Source organism: Eutrigla gurnardus, assembly GCF_963514095.1.
Source record: "Eutrigla gurnardus genome assembly, chromosome: 12".
NCBI classification, from domain to species: domain Eukaryota; kingdom Metazoa; phylum Chordata; class Actinopteri; order Perciformes; family Triglidae; genus Eutrigla; species Eutrigla gurnardus.
In genome coordinates, this window is record NC_139926.1 from 21,238,684 (window position 1) to 21,258,155 (window position 19,472).

At 43.9% G+C, this 19,472-nt stretch overlaps 1 protein-coding gene across 2 annotated transcripts; it reads left to right on the forward strand.

Annotated features, from left to right (window-relative positions):
* Window positions 1-1,841: 1,841 nt before the first annotated feature.
* dop1b (DOP1 leucine zipper like protein B) lies at window positions 1,842-19,001 on the forward strand. Of its 2 annotated transcripts, none has more exons than XM_084023282.1 (38): window positions 1,842-2,056; window positions 4,354-4,531; window positions 5,186-5,367; window positions 5,470-5,640; window positions 6,297-6,486; window positions 6,651-6,749; window positions 6,861-6,984; window positions 7,076-7,185; window positions 7,804-7,915; window positions 8,029-8,149; window positions 8,252-8,371; window positions 8,534-8,642; window positions 8,971-9,204; window positions 9,284-9,594; window positions 9,681-10,084; window positions 10,168-10,451; window positions 10,553-10,705; window positions 10,806-10,906; window positions 11,271-11,461; window positions 11,575-13,165; window positions 13,314-13,413; window positions 13,501-13,692; window positions 13,814-13,936; window positions 14,031-14,165; window positions 14,278-14,333; window positions 14,434-14,538; window positions 14,907-14,973; window positions 15,077-15,236; window positions 15,404-15,486; window positions 15,576-15,685; window positions 15,776-15,925; window positions 16,172-16,233; window positions 16,582-16,710; window positions 16,810-16,946; window positions 17,036-17,091; window positions 17,172-17,315; window positions 17,428-17,560; window positions 17,753-19,001. In XM_084023282.1, the coding sequence occupies exons 2-38, from the start codon at window positions 4,394-4,396 to the stop codon at window positions 18,008-18,010; spliced, it is 6,945 nt and encodes a 2,314-aa protein (XP_083879408.1). In that variant the 5' UTR covers window positions 1,842-2,056; window positions 4,354-4,393; the 3' UTR covers window positions 18,011-19,001. The 2 variants fall into 2 exon arrangements, with proteins under 2 accessions (XP_083879408.1, XP_083879409.1); XM_084023283.1 differs by having other exon boundaries at window positions 1,843-2,056; window positions 10,183-10,451.
* Window positions 19,002-19,472: the final 471 nt, after the last annotated feature.

The following is a 19,472-nucleotide window of genomic DNA, read 5'->3' on the forward strand; positions in this document are numbered from 1 at the left end:
TCTGGATTGGATCCAAATATTTATAGAAATAAATCAGCATGCTGTTTTGTAGAGGACACCTAAATTCTGTGTTTTGTGCATGGATGAATTGTGCAAAATGTAGATGAATTAGATTCATAACCACTGAGATATTCTTGTTTAAATGTATCATGTTGCCGTAGAGCCACCGATAAGCCACAGAATTTTTCATATCTTTGACGGTCATATGTGCAGATGCAATGTTGTTTCAATAATACAGAGCATGCAAGAATAATGCCTTTCTGTCTAAACAAACAGAGAGACACGTGGGGGGAAACGTCCCCATCGGTAGAGATAATAATACAGCCATTGTTTCCCCCTCCTCTGTCCAACTAATTGTGGCTGATCAGAAACAAGCATGTACTGTTATACAGCACTCTTCATCTATACAGTATACACACATGACCATAGCTCTGCCTTTGTGTTATCTTTGATTTAGCTTCACAAACACAAACATTGTTGAACATGGCTAAGTCTCACAGGGCTAGCTAACAAGTGCATGTAACCCTGAATTTCAGTAATATTTGTGACAAATACCTAGTCACATTGGTTGTTATGCAAATAAATGATCAAATAAATAGAATCCGCCAGAAATCTCATGTGTCTTTTTGCGCTTATAGGCCATACATTCCATCATTTTTGTATTCATGTTGTTTAAAATAAAATTCAAAGATATTGAAGATATTGGTCCATTCACTGTCTGATTGTTAGGCCTGTAAATGTTGCAAGCATGTATAATATTTGTTGATGAAGCTAAAAAATAAAAGGCAAATGCTACATGTTCTCAGATAAAACATAAAGGTCAAGGGTCAAAACTGCTCTTTGTTTATCTTCGGTCCTGACTCACAATGTCAATATATTCTATGAGTAGTCACAGGAGAAGAATTTGTCAGTATATGACTGCCTCTGTTATACAAATAATAGGTCATAAAAGTAAGAAATGTTGCAATCAGTGAATAACGAGGGTTTATTACAAGCCGAATTCCAGATTTCATGCTTTAAAATTATTTATCATTATATTTTGAACAAAAAACAAAGTAGTTTTGGCCGTTTCTAGCTCAGACAGGTTAAAAAAAATGTGCATAACACAGGAGCTCCATCTAGAGACGTGAACCAGTATTTGCCTTGTGTGTACTCCTGGACTCCTGAGTCTGACCAAAACCTCAGTTGAAAATGTCTTATTTTTCATTCACATTACATCTTAATCTATTTTGACAAAAACAAATAGAGGAAGAATTCAAGAGTTTTAAAATGTATTAACTCTGGCGCCAACAGGACATGATAAATAACGAGATCTAGCCTCATAATATCCCAAATTATTCTTATTGGTGACTCATGATTATGGCTTATCTTGTTATACCACCCACAGAAGTCTGTGGCTGATATCGTTTTTACCGTGTGACGTCATCATTTCGTCCTATTTATCTAAGCCTAAGTTAATAAAATGCAGTGTATATTTTATATTGCATCAGTGAGCCCCTTAATTACATATTTCACAACCGAACTGGAAGCCTTGTGCGGCTCACTGCCAGTCAAATATCTGGCAGTGAGGTGAGAGGTTTGTAAACACTGCACATCCTGGACTGTACCAACGCCTGGGGGCGGTGAGATCACGTCTCCGTTTTAACGCTGCGCGAAAAGAAACTGGTTCATTCGTTGTTTTTGCTCTGGGCGAGAATTTAGCTTAAATTTTTCCACGTATTGACTCTGTCACAACGGTTTAAAGGCAAACATTTTGCTTTATTGGCTAAAAATGACTCCCGCCACGCCCCTTCTCTGACAGGAAGTGAGCCCTCCCGTCCGCGTCCGAGCTCTGAATCAGCTGAGTTTTGAGAGGATACCGCCCTGTTGTGACTGTCGCCCCGTGGTACTCTCTGTGGATGACACCCTCATCCTCCTCGGTGGGGGACAAATAACGGGTCCACCACCTCCTTTTTCTTCGAGCTACGTTGGCGTGGAGGATGCACCCCAGGGACCGGACTTGAGTCGGGACTGCTTTTGAAGCTGCGCGTGAATCCTCGGGCTTGTTTCGCAGTTGGTGAGTCATTGATGCACCTGATGGCTAACATTAGCTAATTTTGTTTACGGCGGTGCTCTAAATGGTTGTATTGTTACAACAGAATATTTCTTTTGACACTCAAAAAATAAATATATATATATTAAAAATGTTTTTAATAACTAGCCCCCTAATTTAAATTGGAGTATTGACGAAAATGTGCATTAAGCTAGCTCCACACAACCATATTTTGACTTGCTGTAATTATGTAGTGCTTGAAAGCAGTTATATTGTCATGCAGTCCAAAAGTCGTGCTGTTATATAACATACTCAGCTCCACTGATGCTACCGTGTATTCACAGGCCGAAAGCTGCAGCGGCCAACTGTTATTTTTTTGGGGTACACTTTGCTGGCATCGCACCGTCACATTGAAGCCGGTGCTGGTGGTGCTGGTATCAGTCAGGTGACTCAGCCTATAGTAGAGCACACACACACACACACACACACACACACACACACACACACTCCTCAGCCTGACAACATTCTGCAGAAATGCACTTGATGTAATGCTGATATAGACAGTGAGGAAGTGAGAACTTGCCTACACTATTTTATTATCTAACTGTCACACATGATTAGGCAGGATTTTAAGGGATCTTCATTTGCTTCAAGGTTACACTTAAATAGGTTGTATCTTTGCATGAGGCATTGTTGTCCATCTATAGGGAGAAACACCTAATACCTGGTGTAGTTTGCTGTGTAGGTTGACTTTGTTTTCCACATATTCTGTCTAACCTCTCCTGATTGCAATTCCACGGCCGTCAATGTTGGAGAAAACGTTGGAAAGCTTAATCCACTGGTGACAGGGCTTTTGCCAGGATAATGCTGCAGTCACGAGTACTGCATGTGGCTTTTAAGGATCAGACGTTTTGTTGACGTCGTTGGTCTCCTTTTGTCTAACCAATAATTTCCAGATACATGTTATGAATGGTGACTTAAATACCTGTATGTACACATTATATAATACACGTTATTACCAAATTAAATTGAAAAGATGCACATAACAGTTTGCTAAATCACATAAAAGCTATGGCCACAGGAAAAGTGCATCCTCACAAGAGGAGAGAGGATATTATTGACCAGGTCGAGCTTATCTTATACAAAACAAATTACAAATTGATCATAATAATTTAAATCTGTTTTTCAATAAAAATAAAGCAATGATGTAGCAATTAATCTGATGTCCCAAATCATATTGCAATTACAATACGGTCAAAATAATCACATAATTCATGTATATGTCATAACAGGAAATTGCATTACTGGGGGCATTTTTAAAAACTCAAAGCAACAAACGTTGGTTATTTGTAGTTCATAAATTACTAAAAAGATGAATTAATCGATTATTATTATTCATTTTAGTTTTCCGTCAATAGGTCGCTTGTTTTTACCAGAAATACCGAGTTGCCCCGCACGTGTTGTTGTGTTTGTCCACGGTGGTAAAGCTCCTCTCAGCTCAGGCACAGGGAGTCCAGATGTCTGTGCTCCTCTAATCCCGCCATCTACTCCCCCGTCCATCTTTCTCTTTAGATTTATTCAAATACGCTGCATGCACACACACACTAACACACACCACCGTCTTCGCCATGTGCTCGAAAGCAAGTACACTAATCTTTCTAGATCGCGCGGTATATTTAGCAGTTGGAGGCTTGTTGGTTGTGGTTCCCCCCCCCCCACTGCGTAGCCACAACAAGATTATTTTCAGATTTCTCTTCTACCATTCTCACAGTAATCACACTTGATTCCAGCCACAGCAGGTTAACATATGCTAGCCAACATAATGGAACATTTAGCTGCCGAAGAGCCAGACAGGAGATAGTGGAGACAAATATGGAGCTAAAAGGAGAGTGAATATGGGAATGCCATGCAATGACAGCACTATAAGGTGATTGTACGTCAATGTTGCCCCAGATTTGCCCCCCCGAGCTTCAAATGTCACTGTGTAGACGAGAGAAGCAAACCGCTTTCCTCTGCCCGTTGTTTATTACTTGTTTTTCTCTCAAAGTGCGTGCAGGACCACACAGTTTGTGTTAACTCGACTCCTCCCTGAGAGACAGGTCAATCAGGCAAACGCTGACCGGTCATGAATGAGGACATTTGTCTCCACAGCCTCGGAGCTTGTGCATATCATAACAGTTGCTTATTGGCTAATCGTGTTTGCCAATAACAAGCCTCAGAAGTAGGGAAAAATCCATGAGGTAGCAGACAGACAGATGCTATCGCAGAGCTGGACGTTCTTGTGAGTTTCATAAACATAACCTCCTCCTTGCCTTTTCCAGAAGTCTTGTGCTGAGCATGCTGGGATCAGACTGATGCATCATGGATCCCGAGGAGATGGAACTGCAGAATGACTACCGCTACCGTAGCTACGCGGGGGTCATCGAGAAGGCGCTGCGGAACTTTGAGTCTTCGAGTGAGTGGGCGGATCTCATCTCCTCCTTGGGCAAACTCAATAAGGTATGTTATGATGTATAGAATGGACTTGATGCCATTGGAATTCTGTCACTCCTCGTATCTTATCTTCACTTGCAGTTGCCCCTTTTCTTTTCTCTCTTTTATTTTTCAAATATAACAAACTAAAAACATACAATTCACACATGAAATAGTCAAATCTAGTTCCTGACCATACAAACAAACAGACTTCCCAGTTCCCCCCACCCCAGGTACTGGACACAGTTTCCCCTTTTTTGGTGTCAATATTTTGTGGGAGTCAACTTCATAACTGCTTTTTGTGTTTCAGTTCTATATAGTTTTGAGAAAGTTCTTGTTTCTTATCGAGTCTCTCATTTTGTCTCTCTGTTATACACCCTTAGGGCTTGGGGCTTTTAGCTATTTATTTTGAGCAACAAATGTGTCACTTTTCTTTCCCCTTCCAGAGCATGTTTACTTTGGAGTGTCTGAGTGTGTTGATGCAAAAGTGTTGGTCCAAAAAGTACATAGAGAATGTGTGAGAAAGTAAGAGAATGGTTCTTTGTTATGCATGAAACTCTAACTATATGACAATAATATGCACACAATTATTATTTATTCTATTGGATGGTTCGGCCAAATTCAAACTTTTTTAAAGTCACCAACCCATTTTTTCCCCCTTTTTTTCCGTCTCTTTTTCAGGCCCTGCAGAGTAACCTTCGCTACTCCCTCCTGCCCAAGAGGCTGATCATAGGGAAGCGTCTCGCCCAGTGCCTACACCCAGCTCTGCCGAGCGGAGTACACCTGAAGGCTCTGGAGACCTACGAGATCATCTTCAAAATCATCGGAACAAAATGGCTGGCCAAGGATCTCTTCATTTACAGGTGAAGAAATTGGCGTCAATCTGTTCCTGCTTTAATGAGAGAACTGACCTGTTTACGTGTGCAGCTTTTTGTGTCATAACCTGTGTTTGTTGTGGTTTTCAGCTCAGGATTGTTCCCACTGTTGGGTCATGCAGCCATGGCAGTGAAGCCTATACTGCTGACACTGTACGAACGTTACTATCTCCCGCTGCAAAGGGCTTTGCTACCCAGTCTTCAGGCCTTCATAACGGGGCTACTTCCTGGCCTGGAGGAGGGATTGGAGGTTTATGACAGGTACGTAGCACATACTGTTTTCGTGTGAAGAAATTATATAAAACTTTTTAAGTCTGACAATATTCTATATTTTTCTTATTGTCAACAAACCTAATGTCAACAAAGCTGTTTCTGTATCCAAAGCCTTTTCCCCTTGCCTGCCATAGAGCTCCGTTGTTGTCCAGATTAAATAAGGAATCAAATGTTACTTCATTATGATGACATGGGCACTGTAGTTTATTTTGAGTTAATCCAAATAACACCATCCTACTACTGTGAATACTTGATAACTGAAGGCTTATTAATCTGCAGCTGAAAATAGTTTCCAAAAATGCTCTATTTACTCCTACAAGTAAACATAAGTGACTCATTACAGAAGAAGCTAATGGGCTTCAGGCTGAGAGCCACAGACCGGATAGGGACGTTTTCTCAAGTTTGCTCATGGGATTTGTTGACAGCCTTTTTTTTTATGTAGCAATACTTGCGTTAGGTGCTTTCCGGGTTATTTTTGGGTGAGTCACTTGACCCCTTATGTACTTGTTTGTTGAAACAACAAATGATTGGTATGACATCACCAACCACAAGGTCAGCCTGCGACTCAGAAATATAGATTAGAAACCTCAAAGGCTAGAAGACGTGCCAATGAGTTGTCTCTATTTTGTCACCTCTCTGTCCAGGACGGATGTCTTGCTGCTCAAGTTGTCCCTGCTGGTGGGTCAGCAGGTGTTCTATGGTGCACTGTGGGGCAGTATGCTGGTCACCCCCATGGTCCGACTGCCCGCCTCGGTCTTTATAGTCACACATTTTGACGGCTGTGTTTCCTTGCGCCAGCAAACGCACATGCTAGGCTACGACTACGGACTGGTGGTGAGTGTTTGTGTTTCTGCACGCATGTGGTACGAAGCAGCTTTAATAATTATGTTATTTTTTTTTTTTTGTATTGTGCACGTATTCCAGTTTAGTTCTACAGGCTGCTCCATCTTTTGTCATCTGTCTGAATTTTGAGCTTCTCTGCTTCTTTCTGTGTTCAGATGAAGTCGGTGTGTCTTTCCCTGCAAGATTCAAATGTCCTGGTGCAGAGAAACATGCTGGAAATCCTGCTCTACTTTTTCCCCATCGCTACATGCCTGGTAGGTTCATAACAGCTGTTGCTTGAAAGTATTGTATGTTATTTTTGTGAGTTTTCTCTTATGTTCCTGTTGTCCCCTGACCAACTGTTCCTCTGTGTGTTGTCGCTTTAGGACCCGGCAGAGGCCAGTATTGCCATGAGTGGTAAAGACATGATAACGCTGGTATCTGCAGCCTCACTGACGCTACTCCGCAGAGACATGTCCCTCAACAGACGCCTCTACGCCTGGTTCCTAGGTGCTCATCATTGAAATACACTTCAATAAATAATGAATTACCCGCTCAGGTTTCCCAGTTAACTCGGATTTGTTTGCCTCTGTGTTTTCAGGGGCTGACAAAAAAGGAATAATGGTGGCACCGCACCCCACCCTCTCCACTACCACAGAGGAACATGCATCCTTTTACTTCAACGCCTACTCTAGAGATTTCCTTGTGCAGGTAGCTCACTCCTGTGTTACACGCCAAAACCTAGATATATGTATGAACTGATTTTGTCAATGTTAAAGGAAACATTTCACATTTTGGGAAATACACTTAATTTTCTTGCTGAGAAAGGTTGATGCCACTCTTATGTTTGTTTGGTACTTATTATAAAGCTATAGCCAGTAGCAGGTTAGCTTAACTTAGATTAGCATAATGACTAGAAACGGGGAAACCGCTTTACTGGCTCTGTATTGCCAAATGACAAGGTTGTGGTTTTACGGGGGTGAATCTGGTTATGTATGGGACTATTTCTTGGGCAGAAGTACTGACTTGTTACAGTGAGCTTCCAGACAAACAGCAGAACTCAGGAAGTACCCCCAGGAAGTAACTGTACCCGTAACTCGTATCCAATTCTCTGCAAAAAAAAAGTGAATAAGCTTATTTCCCAAAATGTCTAAACTAACTGAATCTGAATCAATTATTCCTGAAAATGTTTATATTTAAAAAATATATTTAGAGTACATTTCAGCTTGGAGAGTAAATGACAGGAAGCATAAAACATGTGTAAGATCTTGGTTAAGTGTGTGTACCAATGTTTCTCTTATTCTGATCTGTTTGTTTCTGTGACTCCAGGCTCTAATTAACATCCTCAAACAGAAAGATGTGGACAGCAACCCGGACAATGTGATTGGGTACCTCAGGCCCTTTCGCATTATCATGAGTCTGCTGGATAAACCGGAGATAGGTAGGCAGCACCGAACGGCACAGTGCACAAACGAGTCAAATTGCTGACTTCGTTGATGTCTCAGCTTTACTCGAAGCCTTTTTCACTGCGGTAATGACAATGTTTCTGCTCAGGTCCAGTGGTCTTGAACAGTGTGTTGTTGGAGGTGGTCCGAGCCTTCCACAGATACTGTCATGAGATGCTGGGGGAAGAAGTCCTTGCCAGCTCAGGCCTCTCAGGCAACCAGCTAGCCAGGTGAGAGAGTGATAGGTGGTAGGACAGATGCAAGAATGTGGCAAATTATCAACTGACAAATAAAAAGAAAATGAATCGCTTTTCTTATGTTTTCTGAAACAGTAAGATTAAAGAGAATAAAAATGCAGCAGAGATCATAAAGACAGTGAATATGCTCGTGAGCTCCTTGAACAGTGAATACCTGTGGGAGTACATGACCCGACGCTTCTGCACTTCTCTCAGGTATAGTGGGAATGACTGTGACGTGGAATCCTTATTCATAGAGAGGATTTTTGCATGTTTAAATATGTGCATGATTACAGGGAAAAGTCAGCATTAACATAATATTCAGCTCCAATGACGTTAAAGTAAGCCAATGTTTATTTTTCCGTCTTTACTAAATAGTGACAAAGACGACCCGCCGACGCCACCTCGACAGGAGCGTTATCACCCCGCTCCGTCTGTCACCGAGGTGTCCAATCTCATCATTTTCCTGCTCGATGTTCTTCCTCTGGTAAACAACTTACACACCTGTTCACCATTAGTTCCCCCCTATTGAACCAAAATTGATACAGTGAATAATGCTTATAATTCTATTTTAAAAAGTGTTTTGTTGGAATAACAGAATGTTGGCAAAATCCAAATACTCCAAATGTAGACAAAAAAGAAGCAAATTTGTATTATTTTTGACAAAATACAGGAAATTGTAAACGTTTATTTAGTTTAATTTTTGTTGCATCCCTCTGGTTCTCCATTATAATTTGTCTAAATAAACATTATTCAGCACTAGTTAACCCAGTCTGACTTTCACACACATCTAAAGAAATGTGTTTTCCCCACAGGAGCTCCATGCTGACATCCAGTCCCAGTTCCTCCCTGAGATGTTGGGTACCATGCTGGGGAGCCTGCACAGCCACTTGGACTTTGTTAGCCTGGAAGACGTTACGCAGGGTCTGCGTGCCTGCTTCAAGGTCCTGAGTAAGATTCAGATGCCTGTGACTTACTTGGAAGTTGACACAGGGGCTCAAACACAGGACGTGGAGTTACAATCACCAGAGGAAAACAATGAGAATCAGGTGAGAATCTGTGCCGATGCGGTTTATTTTTAAATGTTTTTGACGTTGGGCTGTGCCTCATCAATGATACTGTATCTAGGACGTAGAGACGGAGGCAGAGAATGATGGCAGTGTTGGTGAGGTTAAAGGTGACCACGGAGATGAAGAGCTGAACAGATATGGAGGCCATGAGGCGGAGCCTGCATATGGTAATTACCCAACACTCAGGTCCGAAGACAGCGGGTTGGGCATCAGCGCATCACCATCGGAGCAGCATCTCCCACCGGGAATGGGGATGGGCGAGGAAGGAAATGGGGTTTGTAAAGAAGGTGACAGAGTGTGGAGGAGGGGAGGCAGTATAGACACCATGACCCAGTGTCTGCAGGACATCCTGGCCTGTATAACCACAAGGTAAACTTCTGAGCAATCGTCAACTCTACATAGAACTATTTAATTGAGTGTGATTTCTGAATATTTTCACTTCTACCACGTTTCAGATACTTGCTGGTGCAAGTGGAAGATGTTAGGGCACCGGAGGAAGGACTCCAGTCGGACCTTCCTGCTACTTCTGTGGATCAGAAGAAATTGTTGCCAGGCATGGGCGGGCGTGAAATTAAAGACCGACTGACTGAACTGTTCACTCCGCTCAAGCCTAAGCCCCGTCCTGCATCTGAATCCCAGCTCTTAGCAGCCCCCACAGAAAAGAAAAGGGAGCGTGGGCATTTAGGGTGTCTGGACTGGGCGTCTGGCTACATGCCCCGGGGCAGGGCAGAGATCTCTGAGGCCTGTCGACAGGCCTTCACCGCCACCTGCCACCTGCTGCTGGAGTGCACCACCTTCCCTTTCTACTTAAGTGAAGACGAATCTCTGCTTCTCCACTCAGATATGTTTGAATGCACAGGTCAGCACGTAGATGTTACTTATCCAGCTGAGGTGGTACTACTGTGAGCTACATGTCTTAACTAACAAAAGTGATTCAAACAGTTTTGTTCTCCATAGTTAGTGACGTCGACAGCCTGCCAGTGTGGTTGAGGTCCTTGATGACGCTTTGCTGCCTGTCAAGGGACTACAATATTCAGCACACTGCAGTGGCCACCCTGTTGGAACTCATCAACCACTCCCAGTCCTTGGCGCTGGTCATCCAGGACAAGCACAGACGCTACCAATCTGATTCTAACCCTCTGAGTGGGCGGCTGCAGATGGTCACAGTGCCGCCCATCTACCCTGCTCTGCTTCGTGCCATAGCGGAAGGAACAGATTTCTATCAGGTGAGGTAATAAAAGGTAAAAAAAAAATGTCGGTGTAACCCAAAGCTGTTGTTTCAATGCAGTATTCAAGATGCTTTTTCTTTTTGTTTTCTGTGACTCAGAGGGTGTCCCAGGTACTGTGGAACCAGCTTGACACCGAGTGGAGAGAGCAGCACATTTCCTGTGTGGAACTCTTTTACAGGCTTCACTGTTTGGCTCCTTCGGCGTCCATCTGTGAAGACATCATCTGCCAGGCGCTCCTGCACAAAGACAAGGTGTGTGATACGCCTGCACACATGCTCAACACATTTAAACTTTCAAATGTGACAATTTGAGCACAATGCCAAAGGTTTGCCTTGTGTTCATCTGCCCCAGGCTGTAAGGCTGGAAGCACTGCACCGCTTCACGGTTCTATGGCACCTGACCCGGGAGATTCAGACCAACAGGAGCATGTCCCTCAATCACTCCTTTGACAGGTTAGTACACGGTCGAAAAGTGGTGAGCAACAGGGAGCAGTGTCTCTCTATGTCAACGTCATTCTTGAATACTCTTATTCTTTCTATTTACTCATCATACATAGCTCACAGCATCAACATGTGCATCATTGCTCCTCTGATAGTGGATTAACCTGCTACACAAGGAAGCATTGTGGTCTTTGCAAAGTGGGAACTAGCGCAGGAAAGTTCCACTTCATGCAAATGTCCTACAGTGTGCAAAGTTAGTCATGGAACAGTAGCACTTGTGCTGCCCAAATGCCTCATCTGAATATGTGAAGGAGCAATTTTCTCTTTGGCTTAGGACCCTTAATTTACTAACTGTTGCAATGTGTTTCTCTCTCAGGTCTCTGTGTGTTGTGGTGGACAGTCTGAGCTGTACAGATGGCTCTATAAGTGCAGCAGCTCAGTGCTGGCTGGTGAGGGCTCTCTCCCTTAACGACGTGATTCGGATCCTGGAGCCTATTCTGCTGTTGCTGCTTCATCCCTCCACTCAGCGATGTTCCATTCAGAGCATCAAGCAAAATCTCACTGCTGGTAAGTGCATGTGTCGGCATGTCTTGCATATGCTGTGTCAGTTAATACAAATAATTCAATGACCTTCTTTGGTTTTGGCTGTAATATGTGTTTTATGTTTGTCTTTCTTAAAGGCAACCTGAAAGTTCTCAGCCACAGAAGCCGGAGCTCCACCAGAAACTCCGGGACATCTGCAGATTCCATGGCGACAGAGGTCACCACCTTAAATCTCATGACCATCGTGGACCGGGAGTCCCTGTGGGCAGAGTTAGATAGTGGCCCAGAGTTGCCCAAACCGCTGGACACTTTAGTGGTATCAAGGAGTGAGAGTGAAGCGACAGAAGAGGAGGAGGATGCAGAGGAAGAGGAGGAGGCCGAGAGTGAACACACCGAGTCGGCTGACACAAGTGGAGCCCAGGTGTCCACTGAGAACTCCAGCTCAGGCTCCGTCCCTTACCGCTGCGTTGAGGACGGAGGTGTCGTCAACGGCCTGCGGAGAGCAGAGTCGGAGCACACGCAGGCATCCGATTCACTGTCGAGTGAGGACGACGAGGATTTGGAGCTGGAGGCCATGGCCAGGTCCCGCCTGTTAAAACAGGAGCGTGAGAAGAGAGAGGCCATCGACTCTCTGTTCCGCCATGTGCTTCTGTATCCCGTCGTGGGCGGCTGGCGCCATCTGCTCCAAGGTTTGTCACTGCTTGACAGCCTGCTGAAAAGCAATGCCGAGTGCCCTCTTGTGAATGCCCTCTCCTATACATCCCTGGACACAAGCTCTGCTGCACATTTGAACCTGGTCTCCAACCTCCTGCAGCGCCACCAACAGTCTCAGGATGGCCAGGCCTTCTATGGCAGCCTTCTTTCTCCTTCCGCCACCCCCTCCGTCGCCCCCTCCCTGCTCATTGAGCTGCTGGTGTCACTGTGTCTGCGGTTTCTGCGCTCTCATTACCCTTCCTATCTGAGCCTGGGTCCTCTTGACCTGCAGGGTAACAGGGAGGTGCAGGTGAAGAGCGTGGAGGTGCTCACCCGGATGGTGAACCAGCTTGGCCGCATGGCGAAGGGACAAGGGGGCAACGGGGCCAGTCTGGAGCCCATCCGCAGACTCCTCTCAGGATGTAAAGTGCAGAAATATGCCCTGCTTTCACTTTCTGCATCCATGTATGTGAGCCAGAGGGGAACGGACAAGGGGCCACCCAAGGTGGTGGAGCTGCTGGATGAGCAGGGAGGCCTGTCAGAGGAGAGTCTGGTGCATCTGGGAGCAGGAGGGGGACAGGAACAGTACACGCTACAGATGGAATTATTGAGACTCCTCAAGGCTCTCATAGTCCTGGAGTACCACGTCTGGCCTGGTGGGGCTGTCTCAGCAGCTGGGTCAGGTGGAGCGTCTGGCCAGCCCGGGGAGCCTCGTGAATCCCCGACCGCCACCACCCCGCTTGCTCGTGAATGGCAAACTGCGGTGCTTTTTCAACAGTCCATCAAGGCAGCCCAGTACGTCCAGAGCCACCCCATCACAGACCAAGGAATGTTTGTTTCTGCGGCAGCCAGGGCTCTGCAGCCACAGTACGGCTATGCCATGCACCCCCACTGGGTGTCACTGTTGTGCTCCACTCTGCCATACTTGGGGCGCTCATTAGGCATCATCGTGGCTCCACTCATCAATCAGATCTGCAGGAATTTGGATGAGCTGGTCAAGCTTCACGAGCATGATGGAGGAAAGACAAATCAGAGGTAGACTGAGCACCACTGGAAACACAGACTCACTGATATAGTTGTGTACACTTAATGACAATCGTTAATGTTTAGTGATGAAATTTACAATGAGGAGCGTTTTGTGCTTTAAATGTTTTTTTAATATACGTTTCTGTTTTCTGATCAGCCTGAGTGGTAGGAGGGAAAACATCGCTCCTGACTACCCTCTGACTCTACTAGAAGGCCTGACCACCATTACACACTACTGTCTGCTGGACAACAAACGGGTGAGGAAGGAAGCACATACAGACATGTTCCTCTTATATGTGTGAGAATGTGAATACCCATTTCCCTGTTTTCTCTCTCTCCGTTAGTCTCTGGTTGTCTGCGATTCAGTGGATGTCCGCAATGCACACAACGCTGTGATCGAGGCACTACCGCACATGCTCAGTAGCATGGCATTGTTATGGGGGGTGGTCATGAGGGAAGAGTCTCAGAGACGGGCATCGGACACTGCCCAGAGCAGCAGACACACCTCTACCTCTGTCTACTTTAAAAGCACCAAGGTGTGTATTGTGTGACATTTGTTTTATGCCAACACCTGCACTAATTTACTTTCTCCTTTTTAGCCATGCCCATGTATTATTATGGAAAATTACATCCATTCACGATGTGTGCATTTGTTAGATCTTACAGCAGCGGATACTGGAGTTTCTGGTCCCTCTAACTGGGCAGTATGGGTTCCAGCTCATGGCTTCACTGGGAGCAGTGTGGAGCAGCAGGAAGAGTAAAAGGAAACATAAAAACAAAGTAAGAACTGCAGATTTTCTAGAAACCTCGAAAGCACACGGTCGCATCTCGCTGACTGAAAGGCTTGGTGTCTCAACACTCCTGTCCTCTGTAGGTGTTACCGGTGGTCAGTGAGTCTCGTCAAACCATTGTGGGTCTGGTGAAAGCATTGCACACCTTGCACACGGATGCCGTCCTACAATTGGTTAAAGAGGTGGTGAAAAAACCACATCAAATCAAAGGAGAGCAGGTACACAGTCATACATACAAGCTAAGCTGCTCTAAAAATGTATTCTTGAAGCTTCTGAAGTCAAAACTCCCTAATTTTTGCAATGTTTCTATTCTATTTCTTTCTCCATCAGAAGTCAACCCTGGTGGATATCCCCATGTTGCAGTTCAGCTACGCCTATATACAGAGGTAAATAGGAAATACAAAGCAAGTCTCCACCTCAGGTTTAATATGACCATTCTTTAAATAATAATAATGATATGATAATCATTTCTGTTTCTGCATGTAGCATTTCAGCTCAGACTCTGCAGGAAAACGTGGCCCCTCTTCTCAGTTTGTTACGGGAGTCTGTCCAGCTCAACCTGGCCCCGCCTGGGCACTTCCTGTTGCTGGGGTCAGTATTGAACACCATTCGGTTCTTAATCAAGATTAATTTATCATCATTACACAACACAGGGTTATACAACAAACGGCAGTTGTAGTCCTTCTATGCTACACGTGTTGGTGTATTATTTGAACTTGCATCAAAAAATGTAAACTGCAGCAACAAAATTGACCAAGAATCCTAGTAGTAATACTTCTGTATTACAGAATACAACGACAGTATCAGGGCACACACACCAAAACAGCTCAGAAATGCACTGCAGTCTATTTCATTTACAATGATTGGCCTGGTGGTTGTATTTTCCCAAACATGTTTCCATGTTAACTAGTTTCCTTTGGTGAAATCTGATACTTATTCATGTTTTTTTTGTCTCGCAGAATACTCAACGACTTTGTCAATAGGCTCCCCAACCTGGACAATAAGAAGGACACTAGAGACCTGCAGGTATGACGCATGTTGCATTGCTCCAGCTATGACTGGAGATGAGTGAGTGGGTTCATGTGAGATGCTGCGGTGATGATTGATTGATGGTGACATCATCATACAGGAGGTGACTCAGCGGATCCTCGAGGCAGTGGGTGGGATCGCAGGTTCATCTCTGGAGCAGACCAGCTGGCTCAGTCGCAGCCTCGAGGTCAAAGTTCAGCCACAGGTTTGCCCTGAAGCAGATGAACCTGAGGACACAGACGTGGATGGTGACCACTGTGGTAACTTTACATCTTGACAAACACTTGCTGGAATGACCGATCACTTCCATTCTGATGATGAATCATATCTATCCCAATTGTCTCCTACTTATATATGCTTATGGTACAGGCTTGGTAACGTTCACAAGTGAACTCACTGTTCTTTTTCCTCCTCATGTCCTCATCAGAGTCCATGGCTCAAGCCAGCACTATGGTTTCCTCTTCAGCTCCCTCAGTTTACAGCGTGCAAGCTCTTGTACTCCTGGCTGAGGTAGGGTATTTTATGAGGTTTTATCTACAGTGAGGGAATGAATATGGGAATTGTTCAGCATATTTATTTATTTTTTTCTTACTGTACAGGTCTTGGCACCACTTTTGGACATGATATACCGCAGTGACGAGAAGGAAAAAGCTGTTCCTCTCATCTCCCGGCTGATGTACTATGTCTTCCCTTACCTGAAGAACCACAGGTAGCTGGTGTGAGGGGCTAGCTTGAATATGAACAGCTTTGGTCTGTTTGGTCTCAGTAGACTTCCTCTAACCCACCTTCTCTCCTCTAGTGCCTACAACATGCCCAGCTTTGAAGCGGGCGCTCAGCTGCTGAGCAGTCTGAGTGGGTATGCCTATACCAAGAGGGCCTGGAGAAAAGAGGTCTTTGAGCTCTTCATGGACCCCCTCTTCTTCACCATGGATGCCTCCTGTGCTTCCTGGTGAGTATGTGACATACAGTCAGCCAGGCAACAAAATACAAAATATTATATATATAGATATATTTTTAGTTTGTTTTGTTTTTGTTACTGCAGTTTTATCAAGATGTGTGTTATTCTTTCGTTTTTTTATGATGCTTCTTCTTCTGATACTTCAGTCTCATCTCTGCTGCATCATAATAAAGAAGTATTTTATATGGATTTGAGACCTCTAATGTCCTTTTCTTGATTGTCCTTTGTTCTCTACAGTTGGAAATCCATTATTGAACACCTGCTGACCCATGAGAAGACCATGTTTAAAGACCTCATGAGTGAGTACAGCCTCTTGGAAGTGTTGCTGTAAAGATACAATTTGTAATCTAAAGATGAGAGCTAATCTCTGACAAAGAAAGGTCAAAATGGGTTCCGAGATTGCACTTCAGCAAATGCGTTCAACCCCTTTTGCTCTCAACCAAAGCCTGCTCGAAACGTTCAATGAATCAATGCTATTCTAACTACAAACCAAAAAGCTTCCAATACCAGAATCTTGTCCTGTTGCCTACAGAAAGATTAGATATGTAATGATGGAGGGACCGGTTCAGTTCAGAGGAGAGAAATTGTGTCAAATTGAAATTACAGATACATGTTTGATTAATTCCCTGTATTTATTTGTGCTGTAGGCATGCAGAGTGGCTCCATGAAACTGTTTAATAACGTAGACCAGAAACCCATGCTGCTGAAGCGCCAGGCGTTTGCCATGTTCAGTGGAGAACTCGACCAGTATCATCTGTATCTGCCCCTCATTCAAGGTGAGGTGTTGTTACTGGATATTTATGTGGATTTAGACATGGACATTAAAATTGACTGTGTTCTTTAACAATTATAAAACCTCATCCTTTTCCTTTCAGAGCGTCTTACTGAGGCTTTGCGTATGAACCCTAGTCCTGGTGTTTCAGCGCAGATGTTCCTCATGTTTCGCGTTCTCATGTTGCGGATTTCATCCCAGCACCTTACATCTCTTTGGCCAATCATGGTCACAGAACTGGTACGATCCCATCTTATACTGGGCTAATACTGTGCAAGTGTCTATTTTATTGATCACGAATGAAACATATTTTCTTCCTGTTTTTCCAGATTCGCATATTTGGACGTCTAGAGAAAGCTCTGAAGTTGGATAAAGACGTCTCAAAGTGAGTTGAGTATTTATTCATATTTCATCGAATACCGTCTGTAGATTCTCTCATTCACACTTTTCTTGTGTACCACCTAGGCTGACCAAAGTGGTGCGGGGAGCCCTTGACAGGAATGGACCACTGAATTTCTCTCAGGCAGAATTGGACATGTACCTGTCAGCCTGCAAGTTTCTGGACACCTCGCTGGCTTTTCCTCCAGAGAGGATGCCACTCTTTCAGATGTAAGAGCTCAGGACAAAAGGACTTTAAACACAACAACATGTGTCTTTGCATACGTTGTGGTGTTGCATTAGTCATTTCATCTGTCTTACCTTCTCTGTGTTCCGTGTATAGGTATCGTTGGGCATTTGTCCCAGAGGTGGACGTGACCCGCTACTCTGGCCCAGAGACTGCGCTGATAGAAAGCGAGCAGGAATGCATTCCCCATGTTGTCAGATTACTGGAAGGGATACAGCAGCGATATGGGGTAAGGTCACACAGGGGTTAAAACAGTCCATTTCAAATCATTCAAAGGTCTTTTTGGGAAAGAAATTAGGGGAATAACATTAACATTAAGGATTGTATGATGGTACATATAAGAACATACAAAGTCGAAAAGTCACATTCAAGTTTTTGTTTTATGAAATCACTCTGATTATGACGTCTTTTATTGTTCCAGACACTGGCTGGTGCGAGTGAGGAGTCTTCCACGGAGCGTTTGGAGTTCCCCCTCCTCACACAGCGCTCACTGTCTTCAATCACCCAGCTGTTGCCTTTCCTTCGCACCCTTTGCTGTTCCTTCCAGGGCCCCCCTCCCTACAGCCAAGCGACGCCCCACTTCCCGGTAGTAGACTACCCAGCAGCGAGTGCAGACACGGTCCTGAAGAGGCTGGAGTACATCACTGAAGAAGAGTTCCTGGACTCCACGGAGAGTTAGAACCTCAAGGATGAAGCTTTCATGAACTAAGTTCTCTTTCTCCTGCTCTTTGACCTGCTGCCGTACAAGTGGAATACCGAAAAACAGACGAAGCGGTTGATAATGTTGTATCATGAACTGGAAAAAAGGAAACATTTTGGTAGTCAGTTTTTTTGATGTTTTAACTTGTCTGATCTCCACATAAATATGTGAACCTCTGAGGTGCTCTCACCCTGAATCTGTATTGGAAAAGCCAAGGGACCTTGTTGTAGTTATTTCAGTGGGCTATCTGAAAAAGACATGGCAAGAGTATTAATTACTGTGAAACTCTTCTTTCTCTCTTTAAAGGGTGAGTATCATCTAAGTTGGGGGGGAAATCATGTTGTGATTGTGTCAGTGTCTCCTCTTTTTATGGTTTTAGACTTAAAACAATGTTACCAATTAAGTAAGTAATAATAAGTAAACCAACTTCAAATGATTACCTATTGCTATTATCAGGGATGCACCTTATAATAACAGCTGTTCCAGTAAATATTTGACATCAAGTAGCAAATTCCCTGTGAAGAACCTCATTAGGGATTGCTGATTATTGCTTTTGACTTTTTCCATAACCTCCGGTTAACCATGCTTTCATGTGTGTTAATACTTATGTCTGTCAGACCCAGAGAATGTAAAGACTACAGTATGGCTGCTGTTAGGTCGTTCTCTTCGGTTGTTATACATCATTATGGGACCTCACAAACCTTATGGCTAAGATTCATGTTAAGAGTTGTATGAGTAACTTTCTGAATGTGGACACCAAGAAAATAATATAATTGAAATATTATTGGGTGTACGCTGCTAAAATACATGCTTGCCATTTTTGGTGTTCAAGGGAAATCAGCCTTCGTAGTTGTTCGTGGATAGTTTTTACAACCGCTTGTTGTCTTTTTTCCACAATGCTGAATGCTTAAGTAATTTATTTTGGATGTTTAAAGGACCTTGTCATGTTTTGAATTAATAAAAAGGAAGTTTAATTGAATTAAATATTAAACTTAATTACTGTGTCTGCATTTGTGTTGGATAAAAATTACTGAGGGACAAAAATGTTTCATGCACATCATTCACACAATATTCAGTGTCGCATCACGTGACGTAGCTGCAGAGAAAGAAGGTTGGACTGCCTTGCTTAATGCTGACCAAGCCAAATAAAATAGACAAATGAGGTAGAAAGAGATGGGCACACTTCAGTCTTACGACACTTTAGTTTTCAACCTTGCATAAAGTGTGATGAGTAAAGTTGTAACTAGCAACAAACTGATAGGATGTAAACAAATAATAATAATCACCCTAAATGGATCAGAACAAACAACACTTTCAGACAGCTGCCAACAGAAACTCCTGGGACTGAAGTTACACTGCAGCCCTTCTAGAAAGATCATGGGATAGCGTCTGCTGCATATTCCAGATAATTACAAACTCAGGGGTTGACTGGTAATACAAT

What these genes read in the sequence shown, in the direction of transcription:
- dop1b (XM_084023282.1), top strand. Translation starts at nt 4,394, where the DNA reads ATGGATCCCGAGGAGATGGAACTGCAGAATGACTACCGCTACCGTAGC. An exon ending in GCTGGATAAACCGGAGATAG is followed by an intron (nt 7,916 to 8,028) that starts GTAGGCAGCACC and finishes GTTTCTGCTCAG; the next exon opens with GTCCAGTGGTCTTGAACAGT. An exon ending in CAATCATGGTCACAGAACTG is followed by an intron (nt 16,947 to 17,035) that starts GTACGATCCCAT and finishes CTGTTTTTCCAG; the next exon opens with ATTCGCATATTTGGACGTCT.